Below are 22,875 nucleotides of genomic sequence, written 5' to 3' on the forward strand. Positions count from 1 at the left end.
CCCTAAAAACCACCCCTGTTTTTCCACCCCTCCCCATCATCATCCCCGCAGCACCTACAGAGCACCCCATCTTTCTTGTGCCTGGTTCTTCTTTCCAGTGGGCTCAGTAGTATGTCTCCTTTTCCACCCAACCTGTTAGAGAGATCAAGGGTTGTAGGGTGAGCTTAAAAAAAAAAGGCAGGAGGTAAATTTTCTATGAGCTTGGGTGGTTGAGGCCAGGTGGATAGGAGCCTAGGGATGGGGGCCAAGGGAAGTAGCCTCAGTGGGGTTAAAAGGGGTGGGGGATGAAACCCTATGAGCTGGGGTAGTAGATTAAGAGAAAAGAGAGACTTGTATTTAGCATGGTGGAGGGTGGGTATAGAGTAGTAGTTGGGGGTGAAAATGCAACTGCTTATAGGAGCTATTCAGGTAAAAAATGAGTTTCTAAAGAGGCAGTCACCTGTTGTTGCTGAACAGAAATTTGGCAGCTCTTGTAATTTTCCAGAAGTTAGAAATTTGGATTTTATGTGAAAGCCCCTAAGTTTTAGATATTGGGTCAATTAAAAAAACACACCTGAATAATACAGGGCAAGACAAACCAAACACTATCCATGGACCATGTTTGGCTTGTAGGCCATCCTTTTTCAACCTCCAGTAAGTGATCAAAACGCTTGTTGAAAAAAACAAAACAAAGCACTTGTTCGATACCTGGGAAGCAGGAGGCCTTGGTTTCCAGTGTCAATTATGCTGCTCCTTGCTTTATGACTCTGAACAAATAAATTTACTTCTGTGCCTCTTTTAGCTGTCAAATGTGGAGGTGGGATTAGATGACCTCAAGGGCCTTTCTAATTCTGGTATTTTGTGATTCCAGGTAGAAGGTGCAGTTGCTTCAGAGACCAACTGCATGTTAAGGTGTGACCAGAATCTGAGAGGAATAGGGTGCAGAGAACACATTCAATGGAATTAGGTGTCCTAGAACCTGGAGCCCAGGATCTGAGGGCACTGGGGAAAGGAGCAGGGCTCTGTAGTTGGAATAGAGTTTGGGTTGGGAGCCCTGGAGGCATAGCCAACAGTGGGGGTCACATTTGCTGGGGGTTGGAGTGAGGCGTGCAGGTGCTTACCGCCAGGATATCGTCGCAGGATGAGCTTGCGGACTTCATCATAGATGAAGATGAGGAGACTGTAAGGGAAGGCACAGAACCACCAGGTGACCCTGAAGGAAGCAGAGGAGAGTGTTAGGAACATTAGAGGCTGGTCACATAAAGGATGATGAACCAGAATTTGGATCCTAGAAGGTGCCTTTCTAAAGAGACACTCACTTGAGCGGGTACATGCGGAGGGCCACACCCATGCCTGGACAGTAGGACAGAAAGGCAGCTAGCGCTGTCTCCTCCAGGAGCCCAAAGATCAAAATCTTGTTCCTGGAGGCAAAGAAAGGAGGGTAGGTAGCATTTGAAGGGAGGGGAAAGAGAAAGAGATCCAGGGAGACCCCTGGTGGGGGAAGGGAAGGAGGGGAGAGGAAATGTGAGGGAGGGATCATACATGACATCTTTCTGTGCCCTCTGCAGATATTCTCTTCTCATTCTGTGTGTAACCCAAGAAATATTTTTCTCTTTTTATGCTTATTGATTAACCTCTGATTCTTGTCTATAATACATATGTTCATTCATTAAATAAATGTTTCTATGTGTTGGGTGATGCTCTGTTCTGGAGATGCCATGGTAAACACAAGCTTCCTTCTGGGGACATGGGGACTGCTCTCCAGCATTTATAATCTTGTTATTGCTTCAGGCAAGTGGTCTGTGAAAGTGTCATCTCCTCAGCAAGGTGCTGTGAAAGCTCCTTCAGTTCAGGGCCCATGTATGTCTTCTACACTCCCAGTGTCTCCTACAGCCCCTGGTAGCTATCAGTTGTAGATATTCAATAAAGAAGAGAATGTTTGTAAAGTACTTAGCAGAGGGAGAGCTCACTGGAGAGTAAGTGTTAAATATATATTTACTATGGCAGGATTAAAAAGCAAGATAGAATCAGATTCTGAGGGCAGTTTCTGGAGTCAGGAGCACTGCCACTTACTAGCTTTTGGTTATAAGCAGTGTTTCATTACTTCTCTGAGCCTCATGTTCCTTCTCTGTAAAATGGAGATATTACCTTTATATCATAGGATTGGAAAGTCATGGGAAATAATGTATGGAAAGTGCTCAGTCATATTATCATTACTCAACCTTATGCACTTCACTTCTTTATGGCTTAAACCAGTGGTTCCCAAACTTTTCACTCACTCTGGACCCCTCTATTTTTCCTCTGTAAAGGCCAAATTTTAATTGATTTTTGCTTTTCAAGCTACATTTGTTAATAAATAGTAAATATGTTTCCCCAATTAAAATTAATTAGAAATATACCCAGCTTCCAAACAGAGCTAACTACACTTGATACGATCACTATGCTGCATACCTAGACTTCTGCCCAAGAGCGACACTTAAGTGGGCTTAGGAGCCTTCTCACAGGTAAGTGCTTAATTTCCGTAAAGCCTTTTGAACTATGTGAATAGCATCCTGGAGGACCCTCTGAGGGCCCAGGGACCCCAGGTGGTGCCTGAGGTGCTGAAGCTGCCTCTGGCCAGGTGATTGGTTGGTATTAGTACTCCCCTGTACCCAGCCTGACTTTCTTTTCCATTTGCCTCTCAAATGGGCTGAATTTAGCCAGTTATGTTCCACCTTCCTATGTCCCCCACGCACTACTCAGTAAGTCTCAACTCAGAACTGTATCCAATTTCTTGGATTCTCTGCTCTTTGTTGTCTTCTTACTTCATTTTCCTTGTTAGTGTTTTTAGCTCACTGGAATCACCTTTCTTCATGCTACCTTTATCTATCTAACAGACTTTTCACTTTTTTCTCCCTAGGATCTTAACTGCTATTAACTTTACCAGGATTTTGGCATCTTAATTTTTTCCTTTACTAAGAAATTGTGACAAAACTCACTTGGGGAATTGTGGCCGTTGTCTCCAGTAGAAGAAAATAAAGAGAACAGGCCTGATAACTTCAGCACTTACTACCACCCATGTGACAATCACAGAGTGATTTCTGAGCACCTCCCAGGTGCCAGACTCTGTGATAGGTGAGCTGCCCAGTGTAGTGGCAAAGAGCTTGGGCTTTAGAGGCTGATCTGGGTTAACCTGGGTTAACCCTTACCAGCTGAGTGACCACAACATTTAAACTTTTTGGGGTCTCATCCATAAACCAAAAATAATATCTACCTCATAGAGCTGTTGTGAGGTTGAACAATGTCTTTGAATCACTTACCTCAGTGACTGGCACATTGTAACTCACAATATAAGAAGGTATTAAACCTGACCCTGAACGGCTCACCAACCCTACAAGGATAACACCATCACCATAGGGCAAGAGCTACCCACAAATGTAGGGGAGCATGGGAGACCCTGTTTTTAGAGCTGGGCAAAAGATGGGGTGTCAATAGAGTAAGAGATGGAGGAAGGAAGAATGAAAAGGAAGGAAGGAAAGAAGTAAAGAAGGAAAAAAAGAGGAAAAAAGAAAGAAAGAAAGAAAGAAAGAAAGAAAGAAAGAAAAAGAAAGAAAGAAAGGAAGAAAGGAAAGAAGAGAGAGAGGGAGTAAGGAGGCATGGAGGGAAGAAAAAGAAGGAAGGTGGAAGGAGATCTTAACAAAGTACATTTTAGGAACAAAATAAAACTCATCAGAAATAGTTGTATCACTCCATCTTCTTTCATCTATTTCAAACATGGCTATGGATATGATGTGCCCCTAGCAGAACTGGGCCCATGGGCTTAAGGCAAGACTGTGCAGGTTGGCGAGTGTGCCTAGAGCTGACTCTGCCTGGGGGGACGGGTGCCTGGCAGGGGAGGCACTCACTTCATGCCCTGCTGGAAGACTGAGTTGCGGCGGGTCTTGCAGATGATGAGGTCGGCCCACTGCACAACCACGATGCTGGCAAAAAAGGCTGTGTGGCACGTAAACTCTACCACCTTCCGCTGCTCATAGGTCTGGGGGAAGGTAAGTAGAGAAGTGACAGTGTGAAAAAAAACGGGCAGGATCAGAGTGTAAAATAGCTCAGGGCCATTGTTAAACCCTAGGCACCAAGTCTACCCTTAGCCCCCAATCCTAGTTGGCCACTACTGACCACCTCTGCCAGGCATTTAGCTCACCTCTCATATACATATGTCCACACATACTCAGCCCCACTCACCCACTCCTGTCCATAGCTGTCCTCCAGGTCATTTGTGGACCGGTCATCCCAGTCAAGGCGGATTCCCAGCAGCCGTGAGGGCAAGAAGCCGTTCTCTGCCAGGATCACGAAGTAGGTGAAGAAGCCGCCCAGTGCCTGGATCATCCCTGTGGGTCGTGGGCGAGAGGCAGGGCCTGGGTCAGAGAAGGAAGCTGGAGGGGCCACCCTGATGGGCCACAGCAGACATTTCTGACCCTGGGGGAGCTGGGCCCTATCCTGGACATTTGCCGGGAGCTCCTTTCTCTAAAAGCTAGGGAAAGCATTCTTTGAGGTCCCCCTGGAACCCAAGGGCCCTGCCATACCGATCTGTCCATAAGCCATGCTGATGAGCCGCTCATTGACCAGCTTGTCTGTTTGTGAGTTCCTCGGCTGTCGTTTCATGATGTCACTCTCAGCTGCCTCATAGGCCAAGGAGATGGCAGGGACCTATGTGAAGTGGGGAGTTGGGGTGAGGAGGGTATGGAAGGGAGCCTTGTGCTTGTTTTCTCTTCAACCTGCAAGCCTGGACAGCTGCCCCTGACCTGCTGCCCATCCCTTCTCACTGTGCCCACATGTTGCCTTGCCTGTCCCCTACTTCAGCTCTTGGCCTCACCATGTCAGTGCCCAGGTCGATGCAGAGGATGGTCACAGTGCCCAGTGGTAGGGGGATGTTGGCGATGATGAAGAGCAGGAAGGGGGTGATTTCAGGGATGTTGCTGGTCAGGGTGTATGCGATGGATTTCTTCAAGTTGTCGAAGATGAGGCGGCCTGTGGAGAGATTCTGAGGGCATCAGGGAGATCAGAGGGACCCTTCTCCACCCCTAGCCCCAGAAGTGGGGCTGCCTGACTTCCTGAGAGAGGAAGATTTTGTGTGTGAAGAAAGCTAAAGCCAGCAGTGGTTGCCTGGAATCGTGAGGTGACTTTGTGACTGAGGTAAAAGGCACGGGAAGCACAGGAAGCAGGTATCCGGGCATCAAACATCCTGGTTGCCACCCCAGAGCAGAGCATAGGTTCCTCACCCTCCTCCACGCCCGTAACGATGGAGGCAAAGTTGTCATCCAGCAGGATCATGTCGGCTGCCTGCTTAGAGACGTCAGAGCCTGAGATGCCCATGGCAATGCCTATGTCCGCCTTCTTCAGCGCGGGGGAATCGTTCACACCATCGCCCGTCACCGCCACGATGGCTCCCTGGGAGAAGGTACAGCCAAGCTAGAGGGTCAAAGCCCTGCACACAGCATGCCCGCCCTGCCTCACGCCACCTTGCTCACCTGCCTCTGACACCCCTCCACGATGATGAGCTTCTGCTGCGGAGATGTCCGTGCAAAGACAATCTCCGTGTGGTTCTTGAGGATCTCGTCCAGCTGCTCTGACGTCATATCCTTCAGATCAGAGCCATGCACCACACACGCCTTGGCCTCTCTGCAGAGCAGGGGCAGAGGTGCTGATTCCTGGCCTAGCCAGCCTGCCATCTGTCCTGACTGCCTCTGGTGCTCCAGTCCCCCCTGGCCTCATCTTCCTCTCTCTCAAAGCTCAGTGACCTGTTTTTCCCAGTTCTCTCTCTGAAGAAGTGTTGCTAGATTCTCTTCATGCACATCATCACAGTCAGCACAGTCTGCTAGGCGTGTGTTCTATCCCTTATACATATCTCACTGCTGTAGCTACCCTGCGGTATAGATAAGATCCTATTTTGTATTTGAGAAAATGGAGACTCAAAAAGGTAAGAAGACGTCTCCAAGGTTACGCAGCTAAACAGTGGCACAGTCTGGACACATTTAGAACTGAGGAACCAAAGGAAAGGCCTGTAAAGGTCCCAGAGGTGTTAACCCGATATCCCAGGCAAGACTCAGGTACCCTGTGGTTGATCAAGGATAGGGGGTCCTGCAAAGGCCTCACCTGGGGTTGACTTGACTGACAGGTATGTTGAGCCGGGCTGCAATGTCCTCCACAGTCTCGTTGCCTTCTGATATAATGCCCACGCCTTTGGCAATGGCCTTGGCTGTGATAGGGTGGTCCCCGGTCACCATGATCACCTGGTGGGAAGAAAGGAGAAAAGGTAAAAGGACAGCAGTATTAAGATTTTCCCCTCCTTCTAGTTCTTTCCCAAAGTCAGGAAAAGCCAGACCACTAGATGCTGAGGCTGATAGATCTCAGCCGAAAAAATGGAACTCGTGTGTGTGTGTGTGTGTGTGTGCGTGCGCGTGCGTCTTTGGGTGAGTAGGTGAGGGGGAGAGACAATGACAAGTTATATTCTGGGGATCAGAAATAGTTTGCTTAAATGAAAGAAAGCTGCCATGACAAAGTAACATGTTGACAAGGTTCCCTTGGAAAAGAAGCCTCAAAGATTGTTCAGGAGTAAGGATTTCATGGGATACGTGGCTATCAGAGCCAGAGGACCCTTAATAGCTCCCTCCTGTTACCAACGAGGAAACAAAGGCTTAGGAAGGGTCGTGACTTGCTTAAGGTTGCAGAGAGTCAGAATCAGAATGTGGTCTTCTTACTGTCCAATATAATTGCTACAGGCAGTCTCACTGGACAGAGTAAGGAGGACATGGAGACGGTCCTCCTTCCCTCTCCCCGACATTACTCCATGATGTGGGAAGAAGGTGATTCCTACCCTAATAATAATATTCATTGTAGTGTTGCAGAATGGTTGAGTTGGTTGGGGAGGGTGGTTGGCATCTGAGAAAGCTACTTAAGAGGCTATTATAAGCATCAAATGATCAAAGCTGGATTAGGTTAGCATTTGCATGTTTTGGTTCATGGGACAAACCAAATAAATATTAAGAGAAGGAAGCCTCTTCAGGCCCCACTGCCTTCTCTCACAGCCCTACCACTTCACTGAAACTGCCCCCCGAAGGACACGTAAGCCTCTAAATTGAAAAACAATAGCATCTTTTCAATACTCCTCCTCTTGACTCTTCTGAGGCATTTGGCACTATTCACTATCCCTCCTTGAAACACTCTCCTCCCTTGGGCCCTTTACTTCTGGTTCCCCTCCACTCTCTTCATTCACTTTCTCACCCTCCTCAGGGAGGCAGCCAAGAAGGGTGGAAGAAGTAGCTTGGAGTTGGAAGGCTGACTTAAGTGTAAACCTGACTTTCCCTAGCTCTAGGACCTTAAACAAGTCCTTTCACTGAGTCTCAGCACATGGAGAAAATGAGTCCTACTTTTTGTGGTTGTCATGAAGAGTAAGTGGCATTGGGTAAACACCTAATAAATGTTAGCTGTATCTTACCACTCTCTTCCCTTGGTCACTGGTTCTCATTCCTCTACTTGCTCCTAAATGTTGGTGTGCCCCAGGGTTTCACTCTTCTCCTCTTTCTTGACTCATGCTCTTTCTCTGGACAATGTTAAACATTACAATTTGTAATTATCGAAAATTTAACTGAACTGCTTCATTATATTGCTGCCTTGGCATCCATTTTGTTAGTCTAGGTGTTTTGTTCCTGGGCAATATAATAAAACGTCCTAATATGTCTTTATTTTGTACTCGTGGTCTAATGAGACTCAAAGCTTCAGTCCTGACAGTCTTTCTTGAGCTGTAAACTATATTCCAGCTTTTCCTAGAACACCTCTCCCTGGGTGTCTTACAGACTGTTTAAATATAAGGTCAAGTTGAACTCATTATTTCTACTCCCACCATCCACACCAAGCCTGCTCCGCTACTCCCTACATTAGGAAATACCCCCTATTCAGTCAGACCTTTTGTCTCCTATGTCCTCCTCATCTTCCATATCCAGTTTGGTCACCAAGTCCTCCAAACATTTCCCGAAAGTAACAACTCTCCTCCACTCCCTTTGTCGCTGTCCTCATCCGGGTCATCATTCCTTGCCTGCACTATTGTAATAGTCTCTTGCCTGTCTCCATGACTCTAGATCTTCTCCAAATCCAGGTCCTCCTCCATCCAGGTAGCCTCCTAAAAGCTAGATCTGCCCTGTGACACGTGTGGCTCTCTGTGGACCTCAGGATAAAGCCTAAGTCTGGCATTTAAGCAAATGGCCCTGGCCCAAAGTTCCAGCCTTAATTCCCAGTGGTCCTCTGCCACCTTTCCCTGTAACTCACATGCTGGTACAGTCTAACCAAGCAGGGAACACGTTGTCCCTGCTCCTGACGTGCCTTCCTCTTCCCTCAGTGCCTTACAAAATACTTGTCAACTGTTGAGGCCTGGATCAAATATCATGCCCTCTGTAAAACACTGTCGTTTCCTGAGGCAGAATTAACTGCTCCCTGCTCTGACTTCCCATGGAGGGACTTTCCTCAGGCCTCTGAAGTAGTTCTAATCATGGCAAGAGGCAGCCTGATGAGCAGGGGCAGTATGTACCTTCCAGAGAAGCAGGCCATGCTTCATACAGCCAATCCATTTCTTACTAGCAGTTTTATTTTGGGAAAGCACTTACCCACTCTGAGTCTCAGCTTATTTTATTTTTAAATGAGGGTAATGATGCTTACCTTGGAGACAGAGTGCTATAGGATTCAGAAATCACATATATACCCGTATATACAGAAAAACCCTCTAGTGTGATGGTTAAGAAATAGCTGACTGCCTTGGTTTAAATTCTGGCCGTACTACTTACTAGCTGTGTGGTCTTGGGCATGTTACTTTGTGCCTCAGTTTCCCTCTCTATAAAAAAAGGAAAATACTAGTGCTTGCTCATAGGGTCGTTATGAAGATTAAATGAGATTATACAGGTTTAGTACTAATAGCAGTTCACAAAACAATTGGCTGTTTTTATTATTATTAGAGTATCTGACTCATAGTAGGTGCTCAATTACCCTAGCTATTATGATTGTTTAGTGGTTAATTGTAAAGGCATTTGTTCCCCCTGAGAGACCATGAGCTCTGGAGGCCAGGCTATGTCTTACTCATTTTTGTATCCCCAGCACTTAGCACAGTACCTGGACCTCAGTAGACAAGGTGAGTTGAACTTACATGATAATAGGTGAGATGTTGAAAAAGCAGGAGCAAGTGAAGGCACCAGAACTGGTGAGTAGCTAGGTTAAGAGGAGTGGTAAATTGCTGTATGTTGGAATAGGAAAGTAAGCTCCAAGATGGAAGGGATTTATGTTTGTTTTGTTTGTTTGTTTATTTGTTTGTTGAACTCCAGCACCTTGAACACTGCCTGGTACACAGTTGGCAAACCATAAATATTTGTTAAATGAAGAACAAATGTAGCACTGGGGAGGGAGTGGACATTGAGAAGCAATTGCAGTTGAACGAGAGAACTCGAGAGAGGTGTGCTGGGTGGAATGAGGTCCGGACCCAGTCTACAAGGTTCTGGCGGGAGTAAGTGGGTGCAGACAGGAGCCTGATAATCCCATCCCAAATGGCTAGAGAAAGTGAGCAGTGGTTGGGAAGAGCAGGACAACTGTATTTCCAAGATAGGGGTGCCAGATCAGCTTGACATCAGAACGGAATGTCAGGGAGGGAGAGGACGGGCATGAGAAACTGGGCATTCTGAGCACAAGGGACAAAGGTGAGTACTTCAAGGCCGTGGCTGACCTTTCTTTGCAGGTGACAGCTTCCCACAGTCAGTGGGAAGGAGACCACCAGTGGCCTGGGTGTCCCCAGGCCAGCAAGCCCTGCAGCCTCTTGACCTTTGGCATGTGGATGGAGAGGGTGGAGGGGAGGAAGTGAGGCCAGTACCTTGATGCCTGCACTCCGACACTTGCCCACAGCATCTGGCACAGCGGCCCGGGGAGGGTCGATCATGGACATGAGACCCACGAAGCAAAGCTTCTCTGTGGGAAAGTTCAGCTCATCTGTGTCAAATTTGAAGCCACGAGGAAACTTTCCAGAGGGCAGATTCAGTTGACAGAACCCTGAAGGAGGGCAGAAGGGAGGAGTAAGACAGCAAGATGGCTGCTTGAACACCACCAAAGCCCCTAACCCCAGGGAAGCCACTGGAGATCCCTTTCTCGGCCCTGCTCCCTGCTCTGGCTGCTCACCCAGCACTCGCTCCCCTAGCCCTCCCAACTCCATGTAGGCGTTCTGAAAGGCATCTTGCATTTCCTTGTCCAGAGGGATCTCTTTGCCTTGCACCAAGATGGAGGAACACCGGTCCAGGATGCGCTCTGGGGCCCCCTTCATCACCAGCACGTGGCTCTGGGGGCTGTCTTCTCGCTCATGTATGGACAGCTGGAGAGAAGACAAGTAGTTACAGAGGGATCATACTTGTCTTGGTAGCTCCAGTGCCTAGCACAGGGCCTGGGACAGAGCAGAGGCTGGTAAGAAAACTTCCTTGATAAAATAAGTCTTGACCAATCAATCTTTGTCAGCATAGGGACAGTCTCTATGTGTAGAGTGCTGTTTGGGTCTCATAGTCTTAACCTTGTAACTTGGGAGTCACTTTCCCATAGAACATTCATTGACTCAACAAATATTTATTAAAATCAGTTAAGACAGACACTGCCAGGGGCTGGATGGCTCTCTTGTCAGCATCCTCCCCCACCATCATACTGACCTTAGTGGGGCTTTACCTCTATGACCTACATAGACATAGCTGAGACTGTGTTTTGTCATTTAACAGATGCCTACAGGCTGAGGGATACCCTAAGAAAATTTCAAAAGTATGTTTCATCTTAATGGGATAGAAGAGCTGGGGGACTGGAGCCAGAGGTTGGGGAACTCTGGGAAGAAGAGTCAAGAGGGTGACAGGTGTAGTTTGGGAGTTAAGGGATAATGGTAACCAGACATATATTCACTCAGGTTGCCCTGGGGGATAAAGCCAGGGTGAGAGGATATGATGCTCAGATGCCCCTGCTCCTCATGTGGATGACTCCTCCTTGGCTTTTATGTACCCCTTCATTTCTGTCCCTCCCCTTCTCCTTTTTGGTGCCCTGACCAGACCTGGTACTTGTTGGTGGAGTTGAAAGGAATTTCTGCCACCTTGGGGTTTCTGTCTCTCATCTTCCTCACAGAGCCACAGGACAGCTCAATGCACTTCAGCAGGGCTGATTCAGAGGCATCACCAGCTGTGTCCCGCTGCCAGAAGAGAATTCAGTGTCACGGGCTGGGGAAGGATGGAGGACCAAGGGGAGAGGGCACTGAGCCTCAGAGGCTGCCACAGGTGTGAGAGAGGAAGCTGGGTGTTAGCAAAGTGGGCAGGCTATGGAGACAACCCTGACCCCCTACCTTAGACACAGAGATGTTCTCCTGTCCAGCCTTGAAGACTGCACGGTTGCAGAGACCAGCTATCCGAGACAGGGCCGTCCATGTAGGGGATCGTTTGTCAAAAGTGGCCCCTGGAAGGAAATGAGGGAGAACCAGGAGTTTGGTTTCCCTTTAGAGCCCTTATCTCCCCCCTGCCCACCCCGCCACCCAGTGTCTTGGACATCCTCCAGCCCCCTTCACTCTTCTGCGATGCCCAATCACCAGACTGGTCTTCTGTGGTATCAGCCTCATGGATCTGGTTGTCAAACCACATGTGGGCAACAGTCATGCGGTTCTGGGTGAGGGTGCCCGTCTTGTCGGAGCAGATGGTGGAGGTGGAGCCCAGTGTCTCCACCGCCTCCAAGTTCTTCACCAGGCAGTTCTTCCTCGCCATGCGCTTGGCTGTCAGGGTCAGACACACCTGATAGAGAGAGAGGAAATAAAAAAGGGCTAAGCTTGAGCTGGAGATGTCTATGACTTTACCCCAGAGCAGGGCTCTCTCCTTCCTCCCTTGATCCTGCTCCATAAACATGAGTGGGACCTAAGTGTGAGCAGTTGAATCAAGATCACAGGTGTATATTTAAGTGAAACGTCCAGTAGGGAGTTGAAGACATTTGGCTAGAGCTTCAGAGAGGGCCAGTGTAGCGCTGTGTCTGGGGATGTGACAGTCGCCCAGATCAGGCCCTGGAAACTGTGCTCACTCTAAGGGTGTAAGGGGAGAGCAGAGAGCTGAAGCCTGAGAATTAGCATCAGGGAGAAAGAGAAGACACTGCTGGGGACAGAGAGGGGAAAGCCAGGATAGTGACATGTCACAATGATCAACGAGAGAGAAGATTCCAGGCAGGTGGACAGCAGTATCCATTTCAGCAACAGAGTTAAAGATTGAAGCTGAGAAAAGGTCACTGGATTTGCTAGTTAGTCACTGGTGACCTTTGAGAGAGCCTCTACAGAATTGTTGGCCTGAATGAGCTCCAGACTGCAAGAGGCAGATGAATAATTTGTGGTTAGTGAAAAGAGGTGACCATGACAAGCTCCAGGAGAGAAACTTTGTGCCGAGGTATAGCCCAACCTGAGATTTTTTTCAGACTCAAACTCTGAGGCATGTATTAAAGGAGAATGTGTTATGCGATTTTAGGGGTTGGCAGTAAAAAAATTGCTGAGAAGTAATAAGCCTCTATTACTTTTGAGGAAAGGGTAGCAAGACCCTCCCCTGGTGGCTTTTCAGCTTGACCACTCACAGTGACAGTGGCCAGTAGACCCTCAGGCACATTGGCCACGATGATGCCAATGAGGAAGATGACTGCCTCCAGCCAGCTGTAGCCCAGGATGAGTGACAGCACGAAGAAGGAGACACCCAGAAACACAGCCACTCCTGTGATCAGCTGGATGAAGTGTTCGATCTCCATGGCTATGGGTGTCCGCCCAACTTCCAGGCCTGAGGCCAGAGTGGCTATGCGGCCCATCACCGTCCGGTCACCTGTGGCAATCACGATGCCCCTAGCAGTGCCTGAAACATAGGAGAGGACACCAGGCTGAACTGAAGCACTGTCCTACTTCCTGAGAAAGGAAAACCATACTGGAGTAAAGGGGCCAAAGACTCTGATCCTGCAGTTTTAGTAGATTGGCTTACTTTCCCTGCATAGATTGCCAGTCCCAGGCTCAGTACAACAACAAATTATTTTCACCTACACTTGGGCCCGTGGAAAAGCCTTGCAAATAATGTTCAAATTGAAGAGATTCAATAAGTGAAATAAAAATATTGCCTGCAGTATTTTAGTAAAATCAATCTCACACTTGTTATTGAAAAGTATATTATGAACACAAAGTAAAGCACTTATGAATTTTCCATGTAGTCTTAAGATTCTTTTTCTCAACATTAGGCATGAATCTCTATAAAAGAAGCTAGGCAATTACTGACCCTTATGTAGACATTAAAGAGGCCTTTAGGGGAGGAAGGGTGGGAAATGGGAAGAGCATGCATGTAGGAGCCAGCTAAACCTGAGTTTGAATCCTTGTTCGAGTTCCTACCTAGGGACCACTTTAATAATTAAATGAGAGTGCTGAAATGCACCTAGACCAGTTCCTGGCACATAGTAGGCACTCAACAAATGTTAGTTCCATTTATGACCGATGCTCTCTTCAAAGCTAATTTCAGAATAAATAATGGAAATATTTTGCTAGGCATTTTAAACAATTGTGGGACATGTGGAACAATCTTCAGAATCTCAGCATGTTAAAAATTTAGGAAATTTAATTTTTGGTGATTTTCATTGTAATTCCAACTTGCTGAAGGAGGAGAAAAGCCCAGAGAAACAAATGCACTGAAGAGAAGTGACAAAACAAGAAAGGCAAGGTGTAGAGGGGGGCACAAGTCCTCCTTTGTCCAACTTTCTGAGGCCTATGGTCTGGTCAGGCTTCTTTCGCCCACCAGCTCTTGCTCCCTATCCCCTCTTCAAGTCAGCCCTGACTAGGATCACCATGACCAGAGAGGGCACAGGCTTCAGCTGTACTTGGACTCCTGCCACTTGGTGGTGGCAGCTTTGGAAGCTCTTACTGCCCTCTGGTCACCTCTAGAACCCAGAACAAGAATGGGTCAAACTCGGCAGCCAGTGCATGACAATTTCTCTTGGTGAAGTGCAGTCCTAGATGTAGCCTAAAGGAGGGCCCAAGTTTCCACCTTGCATGGAAACTTCCCACCCCTCCCCCAGCCTGGGGGTCTAGTCAAAGCAAGGGCCACAGAATGAGGCAACTAGTAGTCCCAGACCCAAGAGAAACAGAAGGTATCTGTCAAGCCAAAGACACCCAAGAATCAAAGCTGGCTTGGGGTGTGTGTGTGTGATGTGTGATGTGTGGGAATGTGTGATTTTTGTCTGTGTGAGGTTTGTGTGTATAAGTGTGTAATGTGTGATGTGTGTGATATGTGTGAGTGTGTATGAGTGTGAGATTTGTGTGAGTGTGTGATGTGTATGTGATGTGTGTGTGATATGTGTGAGTGTGTGTGATGGGTGTGTGTGTGTAGGGAGTCTTGGTCCAATACCTGAAGGCTTTGGAATCCGCTCAGTCTTGGAGTGGATAGAGCAGAGCTGCCCCAGCAAATACCCTGCTCTCTGAAAGGGACTATTTTTGTAATTTTCAGGGCTCTTAATCCCTGAACCCTCAATTCCCTCCTCTATAGCAGGGCTTTTGACAAGGAAGTACAGCCAGAGCCCCCAATTCTGACTGAGGATTCAGGATTCAGACTCCTCCCTTAGTGAGTGCTAGGGTGAGGAGTACCCCCACCAAGCCAGCGCCTCACCTTCCACACAATTGGTAGAAAAGAAACAGATATTGCGGGTCTCCAGGGGGTTCTCATGGGTGAACTCAGGGGAACGAGTCTGGGGCTCTGACTCGCCAGTTAGGGATGAGTTGTCCACCTGGGGAGAAAGGAGAGGAATGTAGCCATCAGACTGGCAGATACATTTGTGCACACACAGCTGTTTCCTGACTCCAACTGCAGTCAATCTTCATGACACAAGGGACAAAATTATTCTCGTCCTCATCACATATTTATAGCATTACTCAGCTATTGTCCCTGCACTGGTTTGGAATCATAGCTCTTACTAACTTCTTTATGACCTCAGGCTAGTTACCTAACCAGAGCCTCCATTTACTCACCTGTAAAATGGGGGAATTGTACAGAATTCCAGAATATCTGCATTGCACAATTATAAGGGGTGCCACCAACACTGTAGTCTATGAACATGGCACCATCTAAGGTTATACATGGCATAGCTTATGTGGCCATAAGCAACAACCCTGCATGATTAGACCATTCTTTCAGAGTTAAATTACATGCCATATGTGATGTACATAAAGCATCTGACAATAATTGGAACTCAATACAAGATGGCTATAAAGTAGATATCAAAAAATACCCAGGGCACAGAGCATTTATCACACAGATATAAGGAGACAATGCACTATATATGAGACAAGGTGAAGCTGGGAGGTATGGGGTCAGCGGTTGGCATTTGGATCTGGGTCCCCCGATCTTCAAACCTCTAACCGGGTCCCTCCCAGCTCTACACAACCTTCCTCTTAGACCAGCCAGTCTCTCTGCCATGGCCTCCTCACCTTACAGCCGTGAGAGGAGATGATCCGGAGGTCAGCAGGCACGCGGTCTCCACCCTTCACTTCCACCAGGTCTCCTACCACCACCTCCTCCGCATTGATCTGCATCTTCTCGCCCTCCCGCACCACCAGGGCTTGCTGTGGGGAGGCCATGCGCATCTCATGAGGTGCTCATCTCTACCTCTAGCTTCCTCTCTTGCTGGTCTCCCACCTCTCCTCCAACCCCACTAAAGAGGAGGAGAAGCCCTGCACCCTTAGCAACAAAACTAGGTCCTGACATTGATAGTTAGAGGGACTTCTCTGCCCAACCCTCCATCTCAGAGCACAAGGAGTTGAGAAGAGATGAGCTGGACCCTCCCAGAAACCTTATGTCCTAGCCCAGAGCACAGCTAAGCCATCTACCTGAGGCACCATATTCTTGAAGGAATCCATGATCTTGGAGCTCTTGGCCTCCTGGTAGTAGGAGAAGCAGCCAGTGACGATGACCACAGCTGCTAGCACCACACCCAGATACAGCTGGTAAGGAGAAAGGGTTTGAGGGACCTGCCCATCTCCCAACCATAGAGGAGCAGCTGCTCTCGGGACAAGCATTAAATGCCACCTTTGTCTGTGTCTGGAAGTGAGAATGGTAGAAGAAAGCTCTTCTCTTTAACCTTCCCCTCAAAATTCTGTCCCTAGCCTCCTAAGATTGGAAAGTATGGGGAGTCTTAGGGAGCTTCCAGGACTAGGATTTCTCTAGGGGGTAAAGACTGAGGAATGCAGACAAGCCCACTTAAGTATGAAGGAACAGGGAAGGGCTTTCTCATTAATGAGCGATTATGATTGTGTGTCTGCATGTGTGTGTGTGTGTGTGTTGGGAATGCTTATGGATTTGTATAGAAGCCTCACCCATTTTCAGCCTAAAGAGCACTGTGACATGTGCGTCTTGTTCCCTGTCCCCCGCCCCCCCACCCCGCCAACTGTACTGAAGATTTAGGGTTGGAGGACAGAGTTATGGGCTGGTTCAGGGGTCAGGCATCCCAGCTCACATTGTCATTGGATGGTTCATCCTCCATGGCAGCCTGGATACCGTAGGCCAGAAAGCAGAGGATGGCCCCGATCCACAGAAGGATAGAGAAGCCCCCAAAAAGCTGGCGACAGAACTTGACCCACTCAGGGGTTGTTGGGGGTGGAGTGAGGGCGTTGGGTCCATCTCGAGCCAGAATATCCTGGGCCCGCTGGTTGGTGAGGCCCTGAGGGAGGCAAGGAGAAGTGCGGGAGATCACATCTGGAACAAACCCAGCCTCTCACCACTTTCCACCAGCTCCTTGGTGGGGAATAATGTCCAGGTGGAGAGGAAAATCCCACCTGGTTGGAAGGGTTAGGGAACCATCAGGAGAGGCCACACGAAGGAGGCGATGTGTTGCAGTGGCTGTTGGAAGCCTTGAAGGCTGAGAAAGGTTTTAAGTGTGGCCCCATTCTCTGGTTATCATTGGATTGAAACACATTTTCAGCCACAATAATCTCCTTTTGAGGTAGCCTGGCTAAGGCTCCCTGGAAAGACATTGCAATGGGTTCTTCCCACTATTTCTCTTCCAGATTCCCCACTTCGCCAAGGATTCAAGAAGAGTCCTACATTATTGGCCATCAGTGTCACACAGCTTCGGCAGTCACCTATCACTTTCTCTAGAAAGCCTTGCCTGGCCCTGCTCCCCTAGCCCCAGGCTGGTTCAGATGCCCCTCTCTGCATCCCATTTTATCTCAGGCATTTGTCTAAAACTACACTCACAAAATGGCACTGGAATTCTGTTTGCATTCTTTTCTGCTACTAGATGCTGCATTCTTCAAAGGTAGAGGCCACTTCTTATATACCTCTCTATCTTTCCACTCATTTATTTAATAATGTGTGTCAAGCATCTACTACATGGCAGGTTCTATTGTCAGCTCTGGGGACCCAGAGATGAACAAGATTCACAAAGTCCCCACCTTGTGGAGTTTATGATCTAGGTAGGTTCCACACAATCAATAAATGTTACTGCCAGAGAGTAAAACGTGTTATTAACGAAAATAAAGTAAGGTAAAGGAATGGGGACATAAAATTTTCAAAAGGGCAACCAGGGAAGACCTGTAGGAGGAGGTTACATCACTACGTTTTTGATTAATAAATTTTTATCTTTCAATATGATAGGTTTGCTGCTATTGTGCTGCTATTAATGTGACCTTGGGACAACATACTACTGTAAGAATAGTAGGGGTCACCCCACAATTTCATGTATGTCAGTCCTTTAAAAGGTTGTTCATTTATCACTGAGACTGCTTAGGGTAGAGGGAAAGCCCTGCCTGGAGGCCTTCTGGGGCCTGGGTTCTAAGACAGGGGTTCCTGACCCCCTGGGCTTTGGACAGCATTGGTCTGTGGTCTGTTAGGAACCAGGTTGTACAGCAGGAGGTGAGTGATGGGGCAGGTAAGCAAAGCTTCATCTGTATTTACAGCTGCTCCCCAGTGCTAGCATCACCGCCTCAGCTCCATCTCAGATCATCAGGCATTGCATTCTCATAGAAGCTCCGGTCCCTGGTGCGAAAAAGGTTGAGGACTGCTGTTCTAAGGAGTCCTGGCTTCCAGGTACACAGGAAAAGAGTCATAGACTAGGAAGCAGGGGATCTGGGCTCTAGGTCTGGCTCTGCCATCAACTAGTCTCTTGCTGGTCTCTGTTTCCCTGTCTCTGACGAGGGATGGAGTACAGTTTTAAGGTCCCTTGCACACTGTTGCTGCATAGTTCTCTTACCTCTTTGGTGTCTTCCCCAGAGTCCCCCTGCCACTCACCTTGGACAGGTCTACTTGGTATTTGCGGCCCAGCTCGTCCAAGGACAGCTTGTGATCATCCTGGGGAAGGGAAGCAGAGTTACTTTGGGGAGGGAGGCTGAGTGTGTGTGTGTAGAATGCACATGATGGCACCAACAGGCAGAGGGGCGAGGCAAGGAGCATGGGAGGGGTGGGCTCGATCTTATCTGAGTGCACTGGGCTGTGGGGGCAGCTCTTCTAGCATGGGACCCCTTTTCCATAGCCTGGCCAGGTGGGCTATGGGCCTCACCATGGCCACCTCCTTTTTCAGCTCATCCAGCTCCTTCTCCTTCTGTTTCTTCTTGCCGCCCCCATTCTCCGCAGTGGTGGCTGCAGGAGAGTACTCGCGTCCAGCCTGCAGGAGAAAAGGGGAGCCCAGAGAGTCAAGGAGGACAGGGGCTAGAGCCTCTATTCCCTCCTGACTGCAGACAGCCCAGGCATTGGAAGTGGGGGCAATGGGTTCAAAGTAGTGATCTTCTCAAGGGAGGAAAAAGAGAGTGGAGAGTGGAGGGGACCCCAGGTCCTCAGTTTGCAAACTATTGGCAGAGCTGTGGGGCTCTATGTTTAAATTTCACAGAAGGCTGAGGGGCTCAGGACTCAGGAGCTCACTCTTAGATGTTTAGTATTTGGGCTTCTGCTAAAATTTTGTTTGTTGAAAGAAACCTGCTGCTAAATACAAACCAAAATATACAAAAACTTTAAAACTACCACCTTACACCATCTAGAATCCTGGAAGGGGGTGGGCAGGGTTGAGGGTTGGTGAGGGGTAGAAGCACCCTGTAGGGACGTCTTTGTCCCTACACCATGGCTACTTTGCTCATTGAGGAGTAGAGACAGTTAGGAATTTGGGGGAATAAGAGTCTTTGCAGAGCCAGGGGGCAGGGCAGGAAAGTGTCTGGAGGAGGCTAGGGTACTACAGGGCCTGGTGGTGGCGTGTGGAAATGGAATGATCAAACCTCATGGGCTGACAGACGTCAGTAGAAGGAGGGTCAGAGCGTGTCCAGGAAATGGGGCCACGAAATTGCTGAGAGCCCTCTGCCCAGCAAGAGGCAATTTGCAGGACTTGAGGCCCCAAAGCACAACTAGGTAATGGGGCTCACAACCTGAGCCTCATTTGTCCAAAAAATAAAGTAAATGGTCTCTGAGGATAAATCTAAAATTAAAATGCATAGAGCTCTTAGGTCCCTGGGTCCTCTAGTGAAATCAGGTAAACATTTTAGCAGGATCCTCATGAGGCTATCATTTTCCCCTTCCTCTCAGGGCCTGTGGTTTCCTCACCACCACCAGGCTTCCAGGGTCCCATAGAGAACTTCGGGGGGAGAGGGCAGGAAGTTTTTATGCCTCTTTACTCCCTCTTTCTCCCCAGGCCTCTATCCTCCCCATCCCTTAGGATTATCTAGTCCTTGTCACTGGGTCTGCCCAGTTTCTTTCTCTATGCTGGATGTTTAGGGATGAGCTTTTCTATTCTATGGGGTAATTTTTTTTTTTTCCATAAGGAAGGGATACCTGGGTGAGATTTATGGCCAAGGTTTTCTCTTTTTATGCATTTTTTAAAAGTAGATTTTTCTTTTAGAGCAGTTTTAAGTTCACAGCAAAATTGAGCAGAAAGAACAGAAATTTTCCATATACTGCTGTCTCTACATATGCAGTCTACCCTGAGATCAGTGTCCCCTACCAGAGTGTCATACTTCTTTTAGTCCATAGGCTGAAGTCCATAGACGTACATTGACGCATCAGTCATATTATTCAAAGCCAGAGTTTACCTTAGGGGTCACTCTTGGTGTTGTGCACTGTACAGGTTTGGACAACTGTAAATGACATGAATCCACTATTATGGCCTCACACAGAGTAGTTTCACTGCCCTAAAATCCCTCCGTGCTCCATGATAATGCCTTTGTTTCTCATCAGAGTCAGGCAGCTGCTCTGATCATAGACACAAATCCAGCCTCTAGAGAGGGAGGAATCTGACCGACTGATGACATCAGGACAGAAGATGTGCAGTGAGAGTGGACTCTGTAATCTCCTAGACACTGAAGTTTGCATTTGTCTCCATGTGAAGTGTCCATGGGTCAAGTATAATTTTGGCTTTCTAAAGGCTGATCACCTTGGGGAGACTGAAGCAGCCCTACAGATAGGTGGGGAGGGCTTCTGAGCACTGCCCCCTCTTCCTTCCCCAGGTGACCTAAGAGAGTTCATTGTATGGATTGAAATGCTTTGGATACGTGAACTCTGTCGTTGATGGGACAGGGCTGAGAAATGAATGAAAGGCTAACGATGGCTGGACGAGCTTCGAGCTTCGATGTGGCCCTCCGGAGCTTTAGGGGCAGGAATCGGCCTGGTGCCCACAGCGGAGGAGTGCTGCTGGGGCAAAGGAGCAGAGGCCCGAGAATTTCTGTACATTTAGATGTAGAATAAAGTTTATGAAGCTTAAAATCCAATGCATGGTTTTAAAAAATTGCCAGCCCACGCACTTTGGGCGTATTGGATGGTGGCCAAGCTAGCAGCCCCACGCAGAATGCGGCACCCCGTTCCCTTAGCTCCCACTATGCTCTCCTTCAGGCAGGCACAGAGCTTGGGACACACGGCCCTTCCTCCTCCCCCTGCCCTGGCAAGGATCTCAGCCTTTGTCGCCAGGAGCCTGCAGAGATTTGGGGCCAGCAGGCTGCCCAGGCAAGAAAGAAAGAGAGGAAGTAAGGACCACCCCCCCACCCCACCAACACGCTTTCTCCCTCCCCCAACCACAAGTCCCAGTCCAGGGCTTGAATGCTAAAGGAGAACAGAGAGTTCTTTCTGAGAAAGCCAGAGGCTGGGACAGAGTGGGGGAAGCTGGAAGTCAGCCACTGCTCCCCCCACTGCAGCCTCTCAGTGGCAGCTGGAGCAGGCCGGCTTCCCTCCTACCAGTGCCGTCCCTTCCCCCAACTCCCACGCTGCCCTTCAGGGCCACAGTGTGATGAGGTGACAGTTAGGCCTTTCTTCGGAGGGAAGATGCAGGGGAAAAGCAATGGAAGCAGAATGAATCCCAGAGGGGGATGAGGGTAGGGGCTGCTTCACCTCCTCAGAGGTCTCCCGGCAGGTTGAACTCCAGGCTTCTGCCCTAAGTCCAAGCAGAACTGGATCTGCTGCCTGACTTGCTACTGGGGGTGGCAGGGAAGGGGATGCTAGAGGAGAAGCACAGACCCCAAGCGACTGGAGTCCCCTGAAGGAGTCAAGGTCAAATGGCTTCCCAAGCAAGACCTCTTGAGCTGGGTCCACCTTGTTCTCTGGGGAGCAGGGGAGAAGGCTGCCTCCCTCCTCTCCACTCTGGGTGAGGCAGTGGAGTGTCACCTGACCTCCCCTCAGAGGTCCGGCACCTCAGTTGGGACTCCCTTTCACTAGGGGAACAAGAGATGCCGAGGAGCAGTTTGAAGGTCTCAAGCAGCATATCAGTGCTTACGCATGCTTGGGGGCCTGTACATTCCTGAATTTGCCCACTGAGACAAAAACACAGGTGCTCATCCATGAATATCTGCACCATCTCCAGCTTATGGAAAGCACATGGGTTGTAGGTGCGTGCGCACACATGTTCTATTTATAGCTCACACCCTAGCTCAGGAACCCTGGTGTCCAAGCTCAGAGTTTTCCCAGCTGCTAAACTCACTGCAGTAGCACGTCCTTGCCTGACCCTTCTGGGCCCAGAAACTCCCCACAGTCCCCACAGCCCCGCTCTTTCCTCATATTCCCCGTGGCTCCCTGTGCCCAGCATTGCGTAAAAGGAAAGCCATGGGCACAGTGTGTAATTCTCCATACAGAAATTTCATTTCCAAGAATCCAAGGCTTGGTGCTTGCCTCCACCCCACCCCCAGCCCCACCGCCATAGTTATTAATTTCCCCTTGGCATCTCCCTTGTTGCAGAATGCCATAGGCAGGAGTGGACTGGGAGGTCGGGGAGAGGCAGACCTCACCTCTGGGAAAGTCCCCAAAGCCCAAGGCAGGACAGTGCTGCCTGGGACATCTGGAGGGGTGCTGGGCTGGCGTCTGGGTGCACATGACTCTTTTTCCCCCACACCCCTCCCAGCTGTCCTTGGGACTCAGGGCCCCTGGAGCTGGTACCCAGAACTTCCTGGACCCACATCCTCTCAGGCTGGGACTCCCAAAGAAATGAATATTTTCAGAGGGTGGCTAAGACAGGGAGGATCAGCAGTACCAAAGAACCCTTTAGCTGGGAAGTCAAGAGATTGTTGGGTATGGGACAGAGATGAAGAATGCAGATGAGGGAGAGCTGGAGGGGATGGGTGTAGTGGGCTGTGGAGCTGACTATGGGAGTGCTGCAGAGGAGGGCACTTGGGCATGTGAGCAGTGGATCCGTGTACGCTTTGTAGCGTAGTAGCCAGGAGACTGAGTTCCAAGTTCAAACTACCTCAGCGGATCGGCTTCTCTCTGACCCTCCTTCCACATACCATCCCACCTCATCATTTCTCTCTAGCCTCCCTCAGCCTTCAGAGAGCCTTTCTCCTTCCCACAGAGCCACCCCTGCTCTTTGGGGATACTCACCCCACGGCCCATCTTGGGGCAAAGTGGCTGAGGGGACCTAGGCTGGAGAGAT

General features: G+C 48.9%; 1 protein-coding gene across 1 annotated transcript in view; it reads right to left on the minus strand.

Moving 5' to 3' along the window:
* LOC102885125 (sodium/potassium-transporting ATPase subunit alpha-2) overlaps positions 1–22,869 on the minus strand; it is a 23,248-nt gene extending 379 nt beyond the window's left edge. Inside the window, exons 1-23 of the mRNA XM_006922902.1 lie at positions 22,824–22,869; positions 18,544–18,648; positions 18,276–18,335; positions 16,504–16,707; positions 15,878–15,991; positions 15,479–15,613; positions 14,661–14,778; positions 12,604–12,872; positions 11,588–11,786; positions 11,348–11,457; positions 11,063–11,197; positions 10,162–10,351; positions 9,860–10,035; positions 6,109–6,245; positions 5,484–5,634; positions 5,235–5,403; positions 4,829–4,983; positions 4,539–4,662; positions 4,198–4,343; positions 3,864–3,994; positions 1,299–1,400; positions 1,101–1,192; positions 1–132 (exon numbers count right to left, since the gene is read on the minus strand). The exon at positions 1–132 is cut by the window's left edge and continues 379 nt beyond it. Of these exons, the coding sequence (XP_006922964.1) occupies positions 104–132; positions 1,101–1,192; positions 1,299–1,400; positions 3,864–3,994; positions 4,198–4,343; positions 4,539–4,662; positions 4,829–4,983; positions 5,235–5,403; positions 5,484–5,634; positions 6,109–6,245; positions 9,860–10,035; positions 10,162–10,351; positions 11,063–11,197; positions 11,348–11,457; positions 11,588–11,786; positions 12,604–12,872; positions 14,661–14,778; positions 15,479–15,613; positions 15,878–15,991; positions 16,504–16,707; positions 18,276–18,335; positions 18,544–18,648; positions 22,824–22,835 (3,063 nt within the window). The 5' untranslated portion in view covers positions 22,836–22,869 and the 3' untranslated portion in view covers positions 1–103. The remainder of the gene's footprint in view (positions 133–1,100; positions 1,193–1,298; positions 1,401–3,863; positions 3,995–4,197; positions 4,344–4,538; positions 4,663–4,828; positions 4,984–5,234; positions 5,404–5,483; positions 5,635–6,108; positions 6,246–9,859; positions 10,036–10,161; positions 10,352–11,062; positions 11,198–11,347; positions 11,458–11,587; positions 11,787–12,603; positions 12,873–14,660; positions 14,779–15,478; positions 15,614–15,877; positions 15,992–16,503; positions 16,708–18,275; positions 18,336–18,543; positions 18,649–22,823) is intronic.
* Positions 22,870–22,875: the final 6 nt, after the last annotated feature.

The sequence above is a fragment of the Pteropus alecto genome, unplaced genomic scaffold (genome assembly GCF_000325575.1).
Source record: "Pteropus alecto unplaced genomic scaffold, ASM32557v1 scaffold359, whole genome shotgun sequence".
In the NCBI taxonomy this organism is placed as follows: domain Eukaryota; kingdom Metazoa; phylum Chordata; class Mammalia; order Chiroptera; family Pteropodidae; genus Pteropus; species Pteropus alecto.